The 18977-nt window shown below is 41.4% G+C and overlaps 1 protein-coding gene across 1 annotated transcript; it reads right to left on the bottom strand.

Annotated features, from left to right (window-relative positions):
• Positions 1 to 1255: 1255 nt before the first annotated feature.
• sgms1a (sphingomyelin synthase 1a) lies at positions 1256 to 17573 on the bottom strand. The gene is made up of 6 exons (XM_061086855.1): positions 17487 to 17573; positions 6531 to 7422; positions 6312 to 6429; positions 5125 to 5278; positions 3816 to 3982; positions 1256 to 3574 (listed from the first exon to the last, which is right to left on the bottom strand). Exons 2-6 carry the CDS (start codon positions 7139 to 7141, stop codon positions 3398 to 3400), a joined length of 1227 nt encoding a protein of 408 aa, XP_060942838.1. The 5' UTR covers positions 7142 to 7422; positions 17487 to 17573; the 3' UTR covers positions 1256 to 3397.
• Between the last annotated feature and the right edge of the window lie 1404 nt (positions 17574 to 18977).

The raw sequence follows: 18977 nt of genomic DNA, 5'->3' as shown, positions 1-18977 counted from the left end.
ACTCTACCCACTAGGCCAAACCGCCTGCTGACTCCTGGATGGGCTCCCTGTGTGAACAGACACACTGCGCCGACAGACTGCGGTTAGAGCCAAAGATGAATCAAAAAAGATTAAATTATCAGGTGCACAATTCAGAAATCACCGCAAAGTAGAGGAGAAGAAAGAACAATATAGAGGTAAGAATCAACCCGATTGTGGACATCATTAATGTTTATTTTTGTCGACATGACATGATATGCTATCAGTACAGCTGATTTCAGACTCTTTATATTTTTTGTTATATATTTTTATTGTTTTTTTATAGCTTACAATTTTGTCTGCCTGTGTGTGCATCTGTATACAGTCCAAAAGTTATTGTGGATGCATGACAGTTTGCGTGTGTATGTTGGGGGGCGCCAATTTGAAATCTCGCCTAGGGTGCCAACATTGCCAGGGCCGGCCCTGTAGCATATTGTAATAAAAAATATAGATTATAGCCATTTCCAGTTGTCACTACAAAACACGTATTAGAAGTATTGTATCTGTGGCTATATGGAGATAAAAATCCTGATTTTAAAGTGTCTCAGTTGTGCATGTTTATTCAACGGACTTTTCGTGAAGATGGACAGCGGGTTTCCACTTCCTTCGGTGTACAAAAATAAAGCTGAATATCCCGGATTAAGGTACGGCCATCTTGTGTTCTTGATGCTGTGGCATCAATTTGACACTGAACCAATTGCGAGTCAGTCTCAGATGTCAATCATGTTTGCCTTGTTTTTATAGCATCAAATAAATGTTTAAAACCAAACATAAAATGACAGAAACCAACTTATTTTTCATGTACCTTTTAATTTGGTTGATCCCACAAGGTGGCGATGATGCTCTGGCCCAACTCTTTTCTGTCCATCTTTGTAATATGGTGTTATTTATTTAAAAATCTCATACTGAGCAGTTCCTTACCTGATTGTCTACTCAATTGGCTGAGATGAAACGTTGCTATAAGTTTGAAACATGAGCAAATGTTTACATGTGAGGCAGAGAACGAGCTGAAGAGAGACAGGAAATGACTGAGTCAGACATACTTGCAGTAGGTGGAGTGTACCAACACATACTGGAAGCAAAAACACGTTTTTTCAGGAAGAGACCACCCCTCACTAATTTTATTTACTCAGCTCAATGTGTCCATCTGCTGGCTGCTTGTGGGTCTGTCATGAGGTCATCCTCTGGCACAGTGGGCTGATCTACACCAATAAGCCAAGACAGAGGGTAAATCAAATACATTATAGTAAAATGGTTTATTCAAAAGCATCCCAAGGATTCTTCCATCATATCTTACAAACGGGGTGAGACTTTTACAAAGAAATATACATAATAAACAACTTTCATTTAATGGAGACATAAAAACCTAAACAAAAAAAACATATCAACATGATTGGCAATCTAGAAGACAAACATCAACTCCAAAATTGATCCTCAAAGAACATAATTTTTCAACATGACTTCAAATATGATCCGAAACCGTAATATGGCCCTACGCGAGCTGTGCTCTTAAAAACCTTTCTCTGTACAAGTGAAACATCCGACCAATGCTACAGGAGGGAGCGCCGCAAATTTGATTCACATTAAAAACAAACGATACTCTCTCACCTCCTCCCTTTGATAGCGTTTAAAGAAATAAATCACCGTTGTTTTGATGGATTTGGAGTTTGTCTCATCTAAAGCTGAATGAACACGTTTCTTCTTTAACACAAGTTAAATGTTTTCCCTAGAGATGAACTTGTATAATACTTATTCTTTACAGTCCATTCATAGTTACACAAAGAAAAGCCAAAGAAACATGTACAGTAAATGATTAGGAAAAAAAAAAGACGTTTTTTCACATTCATGGAAATCAATGTTTGCACACGTGGCTAAATAAAATCACCTTCTCCGTGCTTTACTTTGTTCCCCACATACAACAATGTGCACGTTGAACATTTGCTTGACGTGCACACCATCTACAATCTGAAAGGTAGGAACTCTTTTTAGTGCAACACAAACTTAACAAAGCTCTGACAGATTCATTGCAGTCATGCTCGGAAACTTTGTCTGAAGCTTCTGTTTTCACGACTGTGATATTCCCTAAGCTCAGCGCCAGAGTCACGTTGAACATTTTCCTCCACGTCTCAGCGGTGAAAAGGTTCCCAGAGAAGACAGTAATGAGGATAATTCCGATTTAAATTGGGGTTCGATGTGGAGAACAAGATGGGGGCTCATTATCTCCAGAGCAGCGATGATGCGCAAGACATGTCCAGGTCCAGAATAACTTGCACCTTGGAGACGTTTCTCATATTATTTTCTAAATTAGGCAGTGATGCTTAGCAGATAATATTGTGGAGGAAAAACAAAACTAGTAGACTCAACAATCAGGCTTCTGACATAGCTGGTGTTGATTCAAATGAAATGTAACGGACATTTAAAAGTAAATCATTAACAGTCATTTTTTCCTGTTAGAACAGCATTATCCAACTAAGCACAAACTGACATCATAAAGCATCAATAAATATCGGAACATTTCACTCACTGCACTTCTATTGGGGAAGACCAATCTTCTGGTAAGGCTGGCGTAGTTTTTTTGTTGTTTTTTTTTACATTCATGGGAATTAGAGCGTTAACTAAGTACCAACTCGCTCCGTAGCGTGATCACACCGACGGCAGAGAGATACAAGACACATAGTACTTGAACTGTTTTACAATCAAGCTAATAAAGGCACTGGAATAATGTTTTACCACATTGGATTCTTATGCTCTCTGTTATCCATCTTGAAAAAGGTAAAAATCTAAAAATCTTTTATCGGACATCATTTGCTTTGAAAAATAAAGTTTGACATAGGTAGAAAAAAACTTTTTTTTTGCACCTTTGATTCAGTTTAGCAAGGACAGTTTACAAAAAGTAATTTGCTATTTTAAAAAAAAGAAAAAAAAGACAGCATTATGGCATTTTGGTTATCAAATAAGCAATTGAACTGAGACCATCTGCATAAAGAGTCTCGTAAGAACATGAACACATTTATGGTTTTTGTGCTGAGAGGAAGAAAAGGGGTTTGAATCCTTATGGCCGAAAAAACGGTTTTACAAGTTTATCGAAATGCTTCATAGATCTGCTCCAGAGGCAGAAACTGTTGCCCACAGAGTGGGAAAGACATAAAACAAATATAAATTAGTGCTGTCCTAACAAATACGACCAGAAAAGAAGAGATGACAACCAGAAAAGAAAAAATACTAGGTGGGTCACAGTGCTACCCATTTACCCATTTGAACATGGATGTGTCTGTTGCTAGAGGTGAAAGGACAGCGCTACATTAACCGGTGCCGTCTCCGTTGGGTAAAAACAGCACTTATGGAAGTCACAGCCCTCGCCTGCTGTGACGTGCAGCTGTCACTGGTTGTCCAGTCTGCTGTACTTCACGCTGCGGCTCCACGGAAACCCTCGCCATGAAAACGGCAGCTGATAGTTACGAGGAACGGTCCCGTTGACGTTTTCCTCAAAGTACTGGAACAGTCTGTACCACCACACACGTGAGAAGGGGTTGCTCTGCGACGTCTCCTTCAGTGACTGAAACAAAAACAACAAGACCAAATGCTGTTTACAATCAGGTCAGTAGCACAAGTGTAAATGCTCACAACCACGTAGGTTACATGTGACGGCGCCTACACAGTCCTATAGTCTGCGTAGCTGTACATTCTCCCACCATTACCAACTAAAATACAATCCAGTTTGCTTTTAAAGGAGAAAAGAATCAGGACTAGAGGGCAGAGCATTTTAAATAATTATAAATCTAAACAACATCTCTTACCTGCTGGTTGGCCATAGTGTGGTACCACCAGAAGAGGCGTGTTGTGATAAAATATGCCACCACCACATCCACAGTGTAGTGGTCATGGGCCAGGAGGATGCAAAAAATCCCCACCGCACTGAAGGTCCAACAAATCCAGTGGTAAATCCAGAACCGCTTGGGAGAATCTGCAAATGAAACACATAAAAAACCATCAGGGTTAATACACAAAAGATTAAACCAACAGTATCAACCCCATAGAAGATGGGATTCTCTTTAGCAGCTAACTGGCTCATGAGGGTCAGTGAATGTCTACGTGCAGGTGGGGAAACTATCTGTCAGGCCTCAGAAGTTTGGGCTTTTAAGGTTGAAGTATTAAGCAAACCGTTCTCCTTTTTTACCACTAGATGTCACTGCTGTATTAATCAGGCTCAATGACATGCTTGACAGGAGCATGTGATGCCATGGATGAAGGTTGTTTACTTAAAGCTCTCAGGAGAAATCTGTACAACTTCTCCAAGCAGTTAAAATGCCACAACTCCTGACCCTTGTACTTTGTCTTGAACTAACTGAGGGTGCAGAACCAGTCAGTGAGATAATGAAAATGCCAGCTGAGGGACAGAAAATGATTACGCAACAGTCTGATATCTAACCACGCAGAGTCTAACATGGTAGCAGACATGTCAGTGTATAGTGCTAAATTATTTCCTGTGTGGCTACATGTTCTGACCAGATATAGAGAAGTGATACAAAATAAAAGTGTGTCTTGTTGTCACTGAGTCATATGGGATTGAGAAATTTGGTTTTTCTGTGAAACTAAACCACACATGACTGAGATTGAACATAAGTTTAAATGCTGTAAACACCCTTATCTTTCAGATGTTCTCCTTTACACGTGGCATCTATTGCACTTTCGTCCGTCCTGGGGGAGGAATCCTTCACATGTGACTCTCTCTGAGGTTTATACGTTCTTTTTACCTTGTTAAAAGGTTTTTTAGTGGTTTTTCCTTACTCTTGTTCAGGGTTAAGGGCAGAGGATGTCACAACTTGTTAAAGCCTTATGAGACAAATTGTGATTTGTTAAAAGGGCTAGACGAATATAATTTGACCGATTGATAATACCAATTAATAGATATGGCAATTGTGCAATGTAAAGATTTAGCAGAGAGTAAGAACCTCTGTCTTAAAAACACATTTACCCTTTCCGCTCTGTGTAATAACTCATGGCAGGCATGTTTGACCATATGATCTGCTTCCTGTGTTGCAACGAGGGTAAAAACCTCCCTATTCGTTCTTACTGAAACCACAGCAAAGACGCAGTTCAACTTACACTCCTTGATGAAGAGGTATGTTAGCGTTAGCATGACGGTGTGACCACTGTACAGATAATCTCCACACATGGAGTGAGATCCAGTGATGGACAGGCCCCCACCAGCGATCAGCTTCATCACTCTCCTCATCTGTAACTCCCAGTTCCCAAGAAGCTGAAAGAAACAGAAACACACTTAACACAACATCATCTATAGATCATTTAACATAAGTAAGATAAGTGATACTGTTAACGGTACCGTTTTAGAAATATAAAAGGAAAGAAAAACATGTTCATACATTTAGTTACATGTTAAACTCCTAGTTCCAAGTTTTAAGTTATAAGTAAAGATGTTGAAGAATCACAAGTAAAAACACTAATTAACTGTATGAAGAATGGCTCTTTTCAGAGTGAAGCATTCAGCACTAACAAGCAAAGTAATGCTGTTGGGCAATCCCTCGACAACAATGGATAGTATTATATTGCACAAACATATCCTCTAAAATATTAGTGGTGGTATTGACGAAATAAATAGTCGTACAAAGTGCAAATACTAATGCAGAGAAAACAAAAAAAATGTGTCAAAGTGGTATTTGCAATACAAGTCTGTCCTGGTTCTTTAATGTGATTCTCTCTGCCTCTAAGAAGAATTGCTCTTAGTTTTGGAATTGTTCCGTGGTGGAGGCTACTGAAAAATGGGTATCCTGCCTCTGTGGTGGCAGCTCAAAAGCTTTCAAACAGTTTTCCACTCTAATGAAATGTTCCCACTCCATTAACACTAGTAAGATACAGACTCAATATCTATATATATATATAAAATTAACAACAATGGCCGTTTTAAACGTGCTACATAAATCTTGAATAAACTTAAAAAAAGGGAACGAGAACACTGCACACAGTGGCTTTGAGCAAATTAAGTTCAGTAGAGATTCATGAAACTACTTTGCTAGTAAAGAATTTGCAACAACATCTAACAGGAACTACAGTGAATCAACTATTTAAAGTTCCTCTTAGTCATTAGGAGGAACAGGCACGAATCTTACAATAAGCGTTCAGTAGAGAGCCCTCAGATGCTTTCTGCTTACAAAAGAGATCTCTTTATTTGCTGCAGTTGCCCATTCAGCACATTTTTTCCAAAAGCAGCATAGTATAAAAAAAAAGAGATGTTTTGTAGTGGGGAGGAACATAATAGTGAGTATGTATTCTACCTTTGGAGAGCATTTGAAGTGCATCCCTGGAACAGGCAGAGTGGTGATGTACATTGTAATACACCGGTACATGTAAAGTGTGCCCACAATGAAAAAGAACCGCCTGCCTACAATTGACCTGTGGAAAAATAAGCAGAAGAAAAGTATTAAAGTGACGTTTTAAATGAGTTGGAATTCAAAAAGTATCTTTTTTTTTTACTGACCAAACCAGGACTGTACCTGTGCTTTAGTAGAATCCACTGGATCAGCCACACTGCCACCAGCAACATGCCGTTAATCTCACAGATGGAGAAGGCCCACTCCACTCTGTCAAACAGGTCAAAGAACTTATCAGGTAGCGGTGGGGTGTGCTCTTTTGACGGTACCCTCTCATGGACCACTGAAATGACGATGGTGGTGGTAACAAAGCACAGCACCGCATAGGAAAAAGCAAAGCCTGTCTTTCTCCACTCGACAGGGAACGATGTGCGTGAAGCGTCTTTTGTGGGGATCGAGATTTTCACCATCTCCACGAAGTCCTTCCTCCCTAGCGTGCCATTCCTCTGGGGTTTGCTCGTCCCGTTAGGTAGTCCGATGACATGCCCGTTCACATGACCGTTTTTGTGAGCCTCCATATGGTTCTCTATCTGCAGCGTCTTCAGTCGCTCCATCATCTGCTGCCCTCCGTCGGACGAAACCAGCAAGAGGGGGGGGCTCTGGAAATCTGCCTCGGTGAGCTTGAGCAGAGAAGGTCCATCCGTCTGACGGAGGGCGTCCATGTACTCCGGCATCCCCTCTTTGCTCAGCCAGTCAGAAACATCCTCTGCTGACCACGTCGCCAACTTCTTCATCTTTGCCGGTGGGCAACGTGGAGGATTAGGGGGGTCCTCAGACTAAAGAGGAAGGTTCTCAAGAGGTTTGGCAGTCTCACCATGCAGAGGGAAGTCCTCTCCAGGTTTGGCACATGGTGTTTCTTACACCCAGAGGGACGCCCACCTCCTCTTGAAATGATGTAGATAAGTAGCAGCAGGGTCACTCAGGGTTGAATCCAATAGACTGCTGATGAACCACAGTGGCCTCGTTTTTCCTCCTTCACTTCGCTTTGTTTGCTTTACCCCCAAACACTGAGCCCCTGTTAAAAGTGAAAACAAAAGACTGTGAATCAATAGTGTGATGACTAACCATTTCCACATTCGCCATCCCTGTTATAAAAATATGATTCATAGTGCTATAATGACTAAACACTCGTGGGTGTAGTCCTAGAGCGGATGCCTGGCCAGTTCAGGAAATCTGTGTGTGTACTCGGACTGAATAAGAGAGCAGCATGAGGCACAGGCTGCTTAGTCAACTCTGAACTATTGAATATCATAGACCAAAGCACTCAGGCTCCATTTCAGACATACAACATTAAATGAACTAGAAAACGCATTTATGAGCTAAAAGTTTTGAGGTTTGAATCGGTATGCAGGAGGTATTGGCGACCAGAATTCTAAAAATTAGTGGGTTTATTTATAGATATGTTTTGTGCAACCAACAGATATTCTTTAGCCATAGAAGACAGAGAAAACCTGATAAGAGATTGCATTTAACAAGCTGAAATAACATTTTGCTTTAAAATGTCAGATACATTCATTCCATTTTCAAATAGCTTGATTATCTATTCATCAACTTATTGATAAAATGACAGATTTTTGGGTGCTCTGTCTTGTATTTTAACTTGGCACTGGTGCTTGTTTCTCATCTAAGCTTCTGGCAACAGCCCATAGCTTAGAAAAAACAAGGCGCTCTCACACATCTGCTGCATATTATGCATGTGTTTATAGACCGCGATGTCTGTGCTGGACACAGGGTGGCCTGCTTATGTTTGGGGGAGTGTGAGGTACAGCTGCGAGCCAGTTCTAATGTACTGCAAGCACAAGAGGAAAGGAGGAGGATGGGGGGGAAACAGACTCCAACGAGGAACTCATAAATCAGAGTGAAGGTCAGTGCTGAGCAACAAAACAGCCCCACCCCTGTAAAGAGGGCAGGCAGCCAGCAGGCAGGCCCCAGCACAGCCAGATCAGCTCAGGCCAATAGCAGCTAAATACACTGGCAGGCTGACTGGTTGGCAGGACAACAACCTGTACATCAATGCCTCATCTCACCTCTGCTCAGAGGGCTGCACACATTTAGGCCAGCAAATCAGCGCCAGATAAAACAGGCTACAAGCTGGGTCATCTACAACACCTGGAATCAGACCGATTCCTGCCGAGGCCTGGAGAACAAACTGAGCTGGTTCTAATGTAACATACAAACACTGAGGTGGGAAGAGTAAAAATAAGCACATGGTTAGTATGCAAATGACACAGCTTGAGTCTCCAAAATGCTACAACCCAGATGTGAACCTTTGCATATGGCGACTAGTGCAAGGGAGGGAAGGATTAGGTAGAGATAAGGAGACAGAGACAAAGAGCACTTGCATCAATCTGTTAACAGTGTGCAATTCAGACAGATCAAAGATCAGCTGTCATTGAGTCAGCTGTGTGCTGAGAACCTTTAGTCTGAAGCAGCTTACAATGTGCTCGGTGAAGAAATAATCTCACTCGACTGTGCTGGGAGTGGGAAAACAAACTAATCCTGAAACTAACCTTTATTTACCCAGGTATCAGGGAACACGTACCCTGACGATGAAGGGGCAATCGGTTTCAAAGTTAGCTGTGTTTTCTGATTTTCATGCTAACAATCCATTAAAATTAATCCATTTAATTGAGGAATGAAAAGAGGGTGGTGACGTCCTTCTCCGATTCAAGCATGAAGACACATTCCTGGAGTACACGGAGTTACTTTTCAACAGCTGTAACTTCACCTTGCAGGGACACACTGATACAGAGGTTGTAAAAAATTGTGCAGAAAAACAACACCTGATCACCAAGTTGAAGGCTTGATCAAATTTTTCTACCAGAGGAAAAACAGATGGAAGTCTGAATGAACATGACTTCAGGACGATCATGTTTAAGGGCAGAGAGCTACAGAAAGTAAATAAAGTCTGGAAATGCTTGAGCCTTATGTTGTGGTGAATGCTTTACTGAATCAAGCTGAAAATGTATAATAGTTAAAAGCAGAGCACATCCATAGAATATAATATCACAAAGCAAAAATCAAATTAACATGATAATCTAAACCAACGCTGTAAACCTCCAACAGACATCAGTCGAAAAGTGTAGGAAAAACTGACTATGTTGAATATTCTGGTGAAGTTGAACCTTTTGATGGTTGAAATCACTTAAAGTATGCAGGAGTTGTTAGTAAACAAGAACTGCAGAAAGTTTGACTAATTGAAAAAAGTATGTGGGGTAGGAATGAGAATAATGGAAGAAGGAATGTGCTGAACGAGCTGAATTTTTGACAGATCATGGTTGATCTTCACGTGTTTGATGTCACTGCTCACTCTAGTTTTCCGATCTGTCTCTGCTGTAAACAACTAAACCAAGCAAAAACAGATTTAAATACTACCAAGTATTGTTTCGACAAACTAATATGACAAGAGTGTACCAGGAGCATCTAAATGAATTGTGCTCACTGGAAAACCTGACAAACCCTAAAACAAAAAATGGGAATATATCACAGTCTAATAAAACATAACTGCAACTGTTCCTCTCATAAATCGGGCCGTGAAAGTTTGGTGAGGCTAAAGGCAGAAGAGAGGAAAGGGGCGGGGGGGGATGGGCAGTTCAGCACAAGGCCGTACATGTGACTTCACCAGAGAAAGAGATCCCACCCAGGGGCGACAATATGTCAAGCCGACACAAACATAAACAAACCATCCGTAGCCCATCCTCAAGCAGCCAGAAGTAGAACCAAATGACTCAGTCACATTGTTTTTGAACAGCCTCTCAAAAAAGGGGAATGTCAGTTCAGTTTGGGCATAACAACTTCCAAAAAGAAGACAGACCACTGATTTTACCCAAACTTCCACAGTAACATCTAAACATGGCATTACTAAACACTTGCTTGTGTAAATAGGCCAGATGAACATTCAGGAGATTGTTTAGCAACTCTCAAAAGGGGACCTTGCGATACACAACTTATTACTCATGTTCATACAGTCCCTCCTCTCCAAGAGATTTGATTTCAGAAACATTTATATTTTTGACCTGTTGCCAGTTTCTCTTTCAGTTTCCACCTCTTCCTTTATCACACTCTCAACAGCTGCACATACGTTTCCCACTATTCATTTCATTCTGTGTTGGCTGTTCCTTTTTTGTTTTGTCAAATGAGGTACAGAAGTGTTCTCTGGGATGTTGTATAGATATATCGAAATATGCATGTTTATTTCCCCTTTTTTTAACAGTGCCTGGTAGTAAGTAAGACATCGGTATAACCAGAGTAAAGGTTATGGACTCAAAAGCTATATGGATGAAGTCCAACCGATTTATGGGATATAGAAGACCTTATTGAATCTCTGCTCAACGATGTTTCAGGGCGAGACAGAAAAAGCAGCATGGACATGTCCTAGACTCTAGGATATGTACATGCTAGGACCTAGAGAGCCGAGTCAAACAGGGTTTATTTTGATCCACGTGCTGCTTCACCCAGTGGCCTTGTTGTGGCATTGGATTTCAAGAAGAAGTTCCTGGAACGCGGGCTGACATTCAGTCACGTCTAGGTGAGACAGTTACACCAGCCTGACAGGAACATTATAGTTTAGGAGGACCTTGCAGCTCAAATGCAGGCCTTAACCAGCCAGAGGTGGTCAGTGTAGATCAGGACAGGAGTGGGTCGTCGGTAAGACCCTTACACACCCACAATCCGTATAGCTAGCAAACTCTCCTCAGTGCAGATTTTTAGACGTTATTTATATCTTATCTGGCCTGGGATAGCGTTGGGATTTCCCAGGAGGACCTGAGAAATGTTTCAAGGGAAAGGGACATCTGAACTACTTTGCTTGACCTGCTGCTGTCAACAGAGCAGTCCGGTTTGTGATTTAACAGATACTATCTTTGTGTGATACAGAGATCGGGCAAATCTTAGGACAGTTTGAAACGACGAGACATTGCATAACCTGCAAACAATGTCGGTCACAAAAAAGGCCAAACAAAGATGGTATTCCCCCTCTATGGCTCTTTTTACCATGTCCCCAACTTAAACTTCAGGGTGTGGTCCTTTTCTTTCTACAGTTTTTGAACGGAGTCGCATCCATTTACAGCTTTTTTTTTTCCTTCTCGGGGGCTAGAACTTTTTCTCACCTGTATCCATTTACACCCTATATCCAACACCCTATAGGTGGAAAATACTAGGGCCAATATTTACACAAGTGGCCAACCTGGTTATGAGAAATATCTTGTGGTTAAAAATTAACAGCATGTTCTTGCTGCTGAATATATACAAGTTTAACCCTATAGGTGGAATGAAGAAATGCATATACCAAGCATGGTGCTTTAACAAACTGTAAGTTACTAACAAGAAATCATTCATAACGCGAAATCAAATGGACAATCACTCAATAAACTTTAAAGGTCTCAGCAACTGCAGTAATACCTTATCTTTGCTCATCTATTTGGGAGGGACAGCCTAATTGATTTAGCATTGGAGCACACAGGATGAAACATCTTTGGAATGTACATCTTTTTAGAGATTACATGGTGAGCTCCCCTAACAAACATTTTCCTGTTTTGTACGCGTCTGGTACGGACAATCTCCTGCTGCGTTTCGGGACCTAAATTTCTGAACTTTTACCGCACTTCATGTCTGAAAACCGCTTTGGTGTCATCATCATATTATGGTGTTTACCTTTTAAATGTACTACACATACTTATAAATAAACTGATATGACACATTAACTCTTGCTTACTTCTAATTCTGTCCATTGTTAAGTACACAATTAATACTGAAACTATTCACTTGGTTGTGATGACTAGGATTTTACTTTTCCCAAACATTCAAAGTCAATGCACCTGTAGATTACATAAATCAGCACAGCCTTCCACAAGACCAAATCAATATGTAAGCTGATGCAAATGGAGTTACAGTGCATTTGAGTGCATAAGCATCTGTTTTACATTTTGTACCACATCCACTCTGTTTTGCTTCAGGGCTTTAATTTCCTTTGTCAAGAAATAATCTTTGGATGCCATTCAGAGCAAGAGCTAGGGCTTCCTTGAGAAACAGCTTACTCACCACCATGGGGAACAATGGCTCACAGCAATCGATCAATATAACATGTTGGTAAACGCCCATAAAAAAGGCATAAAGCAGCACATTGAGAAAGACTCCAAGCTTCTCTTGATACCACAGATGTATATCCATATAAAAAAATGTTTTAATCATTCCGTTTACAAGAAAGGTAAAACTACCTATAAGAACTACACCTCTATTTTTTTTCTAAATGAATGCTTGAGGGGAGAGTGAAAAACCTTACCATTATTAATAGGAGATAAAACGAAAAATGCTCCCTCTGTGGTTGCTTTAAGTGTTAATTAAATTATTTTATTTTTGATTGACTGTCGAGGTCATGGTTATAGATTAGGGTTTGAAATGAGGGCAACTGGACTTGGCTGTACTTAAACACTCAACTCTGATCCAAGAGGCTTCATTAGTTTTGACTGACTGGTGGGGGAGTCCCAGGTATTTAACCTGTTGGTGGGGGACCTACTACAGGCCTATGACACCACTTACCCCCAAGCTATTATTCTGTCCTTTTATTCCTTCACAAGAGATTTAACAACTACTTTACACTATGCCTCAGGGGATTTCAAGGTCTCCAACAACTGTTGTTAAGACGACTAGGAGCACTAATGAACCAAGTGAAATCAACGGCCTTGATAATGACCCCAGAGGTCAAATACCCTGGGCTCCCCACCAGTTAAGCTGTGGTTATTCCTGGTGGATTGGTCATTGCACATGCCAACTGTGATGTCGACACAGCTTTCCCTTTTAAACTCACGCTTAAGAAGAAACTTAAACAGAAAAGTTTTGACACAAGCTTGTTTTCTATAGGAGTGCTCACTATGTCACATTACAACCCCACTAGTTGATCCGTCTTTACATTATCTTCTTGTGTAAACACAGAGACATGATCAAATCTACAGCAAGCCGAGCTCAAATTGTGCTCCGTCATACAGACCCTTAGCAACCGTATCTTCACAGAACAATTGTTATGTTCCAGCAGTTGCGGCCAAGTATACAGGTGAGACAGACCGTAAAAAACAAAGAAGTCTCAGAGGAGCTGAGCTGAATGGCACAACAACCACTGAACTGGTAGGTGCTGTCTGCTAATGAGAAGAACCACCTGTGGCTTTATGAGTCACTGATGAGTGTGCAAGCCTCATAGGACCAACACTCTTTCGGACCTATAGAACATATATAATACCTAAGCTGCAGAAGGTCTGTGACAACCGACAAGAGAAAAATCGTAAACCTGCGATGACTTTGCATGTTTTGACAAAAACATGCCACAGTTTTTTACTAGGGCTGACAACGTGGATCAAACTAGAAAATCATGTTTCCTTCCAACAATGCTCTTGAATGGTCATTGATACACTGCAACAAGAGCCAAGGGAAATAGACTTGTGATGGCATAGTGTTGATTACGTTCCACACAACGTAACTCAAAAAATACAAATTTTTCTTAAACCTGAAGTCAAAAGGAAATGTAAACCAATCTACAGTTTTAAATACTGTAACATAACCTGATGACTCCAGCCCTATACATGAATATAGCTCTGTGGGTATACACATCAGACTGATGTGTTGTATTACACAACTTTAATAAGAAGATCTCACCCATTGTGATCCACCCATAGACAAAATAGAAGGGGAAGTTGTTTGATAATCTGCACCAAACCACGAAATTCATGGATCAACGGCATAAATGTCCACATATTTTTTCCTGAGAAATTGATGAAAAAGATCTAAACTCTTGACATTTAAATTAGGCCAAAATGTGCTAGAGAATTTAGGGCGGGAGCGGTTGTGCTACTTTGGTGTCTGGAACCTGACTAACATATGTGTGGAATGCGTGAGAAAGACAGGTACTCTAAACAAGTCAGGACAAGGGGCTACCCAGCTCAGGTGTAAGCAGGTCAGACAATATCCCAAAACAAAGAATAAGCTAGTGTTCACAGGGGCAGCTTGCACTACTTAAAATTCCTTCCCATCACTCCCACCCCACGCCCTTGTCCACATGCATTCACCACCGCATTTGTCATGTACCTGCACCATCTTTTTCAATACAAAATCTCCCGTACAGATTATTTGAAGTCAAATTGAGGGGGGGAAAAGCTCTGTTTAAATCTGTGTGGCTCCTTTATGCATTCAAACAAGCGAGATGACACAAGACTACTTCTGTCCCACAAGGATTATTACAATTCCCTTTCATTTTCTGACATAATTTATTTTCTAAAATACACAAAACAGGCTTAATCAAAGTGCTACTAGCCTAGATTTAAAAAAAACAGTTGTAGGCCACAGGAATCTGGGGCATCACATGTGTGACCGTAAAACTTCATGTGTTTCTAATTATGGCCAAAACAAGATTAAAGCCATTACATATTGTTTCTCTAGAGGAAAAAATATGATGGAAATCAAATGATCAATGGCTGTCTGCTGGCAATAACACGTTGGTGCCATATGCCTGAACAACGAACAGGCCAAAGCCATCAGGTAATAGCATTATACCCGAACTGTGGTTTGAGGATTAAGCCTCAAATTCGTTGGAGAGGAGCAGATGTGAGTATTTTTAAATGTGTAATCATTCATCATACTCAGTCTTCACAAAAAAACTGTTCTATCATAAAGTCTGAAACAAATAACTTCCAGATGAATTGACACAATGATAATGCTATTATGTGATTAGCATTGAGGAGTTAGTGGATGTATATACATTATCATATAAACTGCATATATAAATATAATATATGATAATAAATTTAAGTGTTTCGAATCATTGCAACAAGCATTTGAATGTGAAGGACACAGATTAGTCACCGTTCAGTACAATCTACATTGTCACCTTAATCTTTTAACGCAATAATAAACATATTATTGTACATTTTCTCCAATCTCATCATTATTATTAACGTTGTAAAGACAAAAGTAGTCGCACTTCTGTTTTATTGGATTGTATTAGATCCTACAGGTGTACCTAAATAAGTTCCCTCTGTATAGTCTGGCACAATTTAACATTGTTTTATACCCAAACTGGGGTAAGAAGAAAAGAGCAAAGACAGTCTTTAATACTGTGTTTACTCTTCTCTAAGTTGATGGTGGGGAAACATTTGTTAAGTGTTTGCTTCTATTGCTCAAGTCTGATCTGCTCAGGCAGTGAAGTGGTTACCCAGGTACTTTATAGGGATTAGGTGCATTATTACTTAATCAAAACACCCAGAGACTTTTACTTGCCTTTATAAACAAGGTAACCACAAGTATGTTGGTATGTGTTTGGAAAGGCAACATTTACCATAAGATCAGTAGTATTTTCACACATCCTTTCTCTGAGGCGTCTTGTAAAACTTTCCTATTCCTTGTTTCTGTGTTTTCTTCGTAATGAAGATGACATATCAGAGGAAGCTGCCACTAACGTGGCATACCGAAAAAGTGCAGACATCGCTAAAAGGGATGCTATCAGGTAGCTATGGAGTGTTACATCCGAAGCTCTGACTAACAGAGTCATATCCAGTAACGCTACCCTGCTTTCATTCATAAAAATGACAGCGTACTCTAATGGCGTGACGTGAAGAACAGCCAATGAGTGAAACCACCAGCCTCGATAGGGAAGCAGAAGTGTGTGCTCTGCGCCCATAGTTATAAAAAAAAAAAAAATTCTTCAAAAGGAAATGTGAAACATGATATAACAAAAATATTTGCATCTCGCCGGAAAAAACAACAGGGGCGAGAAACAAGTAGTTTTTTTGCCAGGATCTGGAAAGATGATGATCTCGGATTAGTCAATAGTTTTGGGTGTCAGCTGAGACAGTTTTCCAGGGCTGAATCATAGCTATGTCTACAGACAAGTAATTGTTTCCACTAGAGGACAAGAACCACTGCTGTGCCTGTGCTTGTCAAATGCACCCGCTTGTTGATGGTCTGACATGCTTATGCTTTGGCAATGAGGTTTGCTTCTCTGTGAGGGCGGCTGTGGATGCAGTCACAACAATGCATCCCATTGACTTCCTCACATTTTGCAGCCTTTTACACAGAGAGCATTCACACTGTGTATATCTGTGTGGAAAGCTGCTTTCCCACCAGCCCCCTGCACACAGACATCTCCCTGTTTATTCCACTGGCTTGTTGGCTCATCTCTCCATCTCTTACAATGGCATCAGTGGATGCTGGGTTAGCATTTTCTTGCTAACAGGGCAGGTGGGTTTTGCTCCCCCCTCCCTCCCAAACTGTTGAAACACATCTGTGATCAACTCTTTCCTCCCCAGAAAGAAGATACGTGTCTATAAGACTTGGTGAATCAATGCTAAACCAAGGTAAAAAGACAGAACGTGCCAGGGACACCAGAGCAGGCGAATGTTCAAAACTCCAGGGTTTATATTGACAGGGGGGGATCCGCCTGGGAATATTCTGGACGCGACCCGCCTCCAGGGCAACGTTACCCGGCGGCACACCTGTGACACAGCGTTACATAGAAAACACCAGGGCTGGCTAAAAGTGGATAAAAACCCCGCTTCCTTCCACATCCAGGCCCCGACAGCCGCTGTACAGTGCAGGCTTAAGAGCTTAGAGTCTGAAAACCTAAAAATAGATAAGACAAGCTGGCGTCTTCGGTGCTAAGCTCGCTAGCCACAACACCGGGGTCCTGGTGTGTGTAGCGCGGGGTTTTGGAGCTGGGGAGGCGGGTAACGGACAGCAAGCTTCCCGGCTGTGGGAATCGAACCTGGTACGAACACGTTCATGTGAACCACACGTCCCCCTCGACGCGAACAACCCGGGTGGAGATGCTCCGGGCTCAGCCGGTGTTGTGTTCGAACACAAGGCCGAGCCGAGCGTAAACACAACACAACACAACATCGGCCATTTAAACACAGCAGACCCCGGCTGGGAACCGCGGGATTTGGCGTGTGCCCGTTACCTGAGAGTTTGTGTATCACATGAACGATCCGCAGACAGACACACACACACACACACGGGACCGAGGAGGCTCCGTGGCCGAGGCTCCGGGGTTCGTTCGATATGAAACACCAGAGAAACACGGGAGTTCAGAGTCATTACCTGGGTGCGGAAGTGTGGAGGGACCCTTCCTCTAGTGGTGTGGGTCGTCTCGGCGCGGTGGGTCTGTCCGGTGCTCTCATGAGTGACTGGTTTGACTCGGAGGAGGAGGAGGAGGAGGAGGCGAGCTTTCCTCATTCCGTCACTCGTGCTGCGTTCACGCACCGTCAAACATATCCTCCAGTTGTCGTGCGACCATCCTACAGAGTGGCTGGTGGACGTGTTGCAGTACCACGATCCTAACCCTGACCCTAACCCTTTTACATTTACTTATAAAGCAAACACCCTAGCGAAGTATCACCCGACGAGACGAGTTCTCACAACTTTAACTCGGAGGTCGGAGACGCACGTGAAAGCAGCAGCAACAGGGACAGCCACGCAGGAAATGCAGCGTTGGAGCAGCAGAGGGCAAATGTCCAGCTCCGCTCCACCTGAAGCCATCTGTCGGTGGAGCTGTGAACACACCACGGATTCACGGATTCATCGATTCATTGGTTTCTTCTTTTATTTTAGTAGGTCAGAATGTAAAGGAGTACTGGCTTTCCTATATAAGACCTTTATTCAACACAGGGAAGAAAGGTTTTCTGCAGAAAGGCACTTGAAAGGAAAAGTTTCGTGATTAAAAAAATGTCTTTTATGTGATTTTTTTCCCCTCACAAGCAAGTCCAGTTGTCTATGTCCACCTGTAGGACATCTGAAGATACTATGACCAGGATGACTGAGAATCTTCACAGACAGCTGTTTTCCAGCTGGAGAAACAAGAGAAATTATGGGTAAACCAAAACGATCAAATTGTATTTGCATAGCCCATATTCAAATCTAAAAATGTGCCTCAAAAGGTTTTGCGACATCCTCGACCCTTAACCCTGGAGTGAGGAAAAAAATACCAAAGATAAACCCTTTTAAAAGAGGGGAAAAAACATTGTATGTGTGTGTAGCAGAGTACATCCACAAAATTACAATATTTATCAAAAAGGAAACATAAATGGGGAGGTTTATCAGTATTTAAAGTATTTATACAGAAGAAAATGTCTGGCAGCAGTATTCAGTTTTGCAGTATTCATACAGTTGTGTTTTGCAATATCATAATAGACCAAAATCACATAAAATAATTTCAGAACTTGTAATTGTAATTATATGTTTTCACATTTGCAACTCTCTGAGAGATGTGTTGCTCTATCCACCTCAGCTGTGTGCCCATCACAGGTTCTCTTGTGTGTATACAGAGGTTCTTGTCTGTTCACTCTGGGCTTTTACGTCCCTGGATTCTTCCGCAGCTGCACAGCTGGTTGAAGCAGTAAGAGCCAATAAACTCCTCATTTAGAAAAGACAGCACTCGTTAGCATTGTAGCAGATTTTCCACCACATGCACCAATGTGAATTGCATCAGATAAGTCTTAATAAATGTAAAGGACAATCTTCACTAAATGGATTAAATGTAAAGTTTCACAATTTGCTTAAAGACATCAATTTAAACAACTTTGGCTTCTATGT

Source organism: Limanda limanda, chromosome 15 (assembly GCF_963576545.1).
Source record: "Limanda limanda chromosome 15, fLimLim1.1, whole genome shotgun sequence".
Classification (NCBI taxonomy): domain Eukaryota; kingdom Metazoa; phylum Chordata; class Actinopteri; order Pleuronectiformes; family Pleuronectidae; genus Limanda; species Limanda limanda.
This window is presented reverse-complemented; position numbering and strand designations above follow the sequence as displayed.

Coding starts and splice junctions, on each gene's coding strand:
- sgms1a (XM_061086855.1), bottom strand. CDS start 7,141: ATGAAGAAGTTGGCGACGTGGTCAGCAGAGGATGTTTCTGACTGGCTG. Junction 5,279..6,311: donor ACTTCAAATGCTCTCCAAAG/GTAGAATACATA, acceptor TGTTTCTTTCAG/CTTCTTGGGAACTGGGAGTT. Junction 3,575..3,815: donor ACACTATGGCCAACCAGCAG/GTAAGAGATGTT, acceptor TTTTTGTTTCAG/TCACTGAAGGAGACGTCGCA.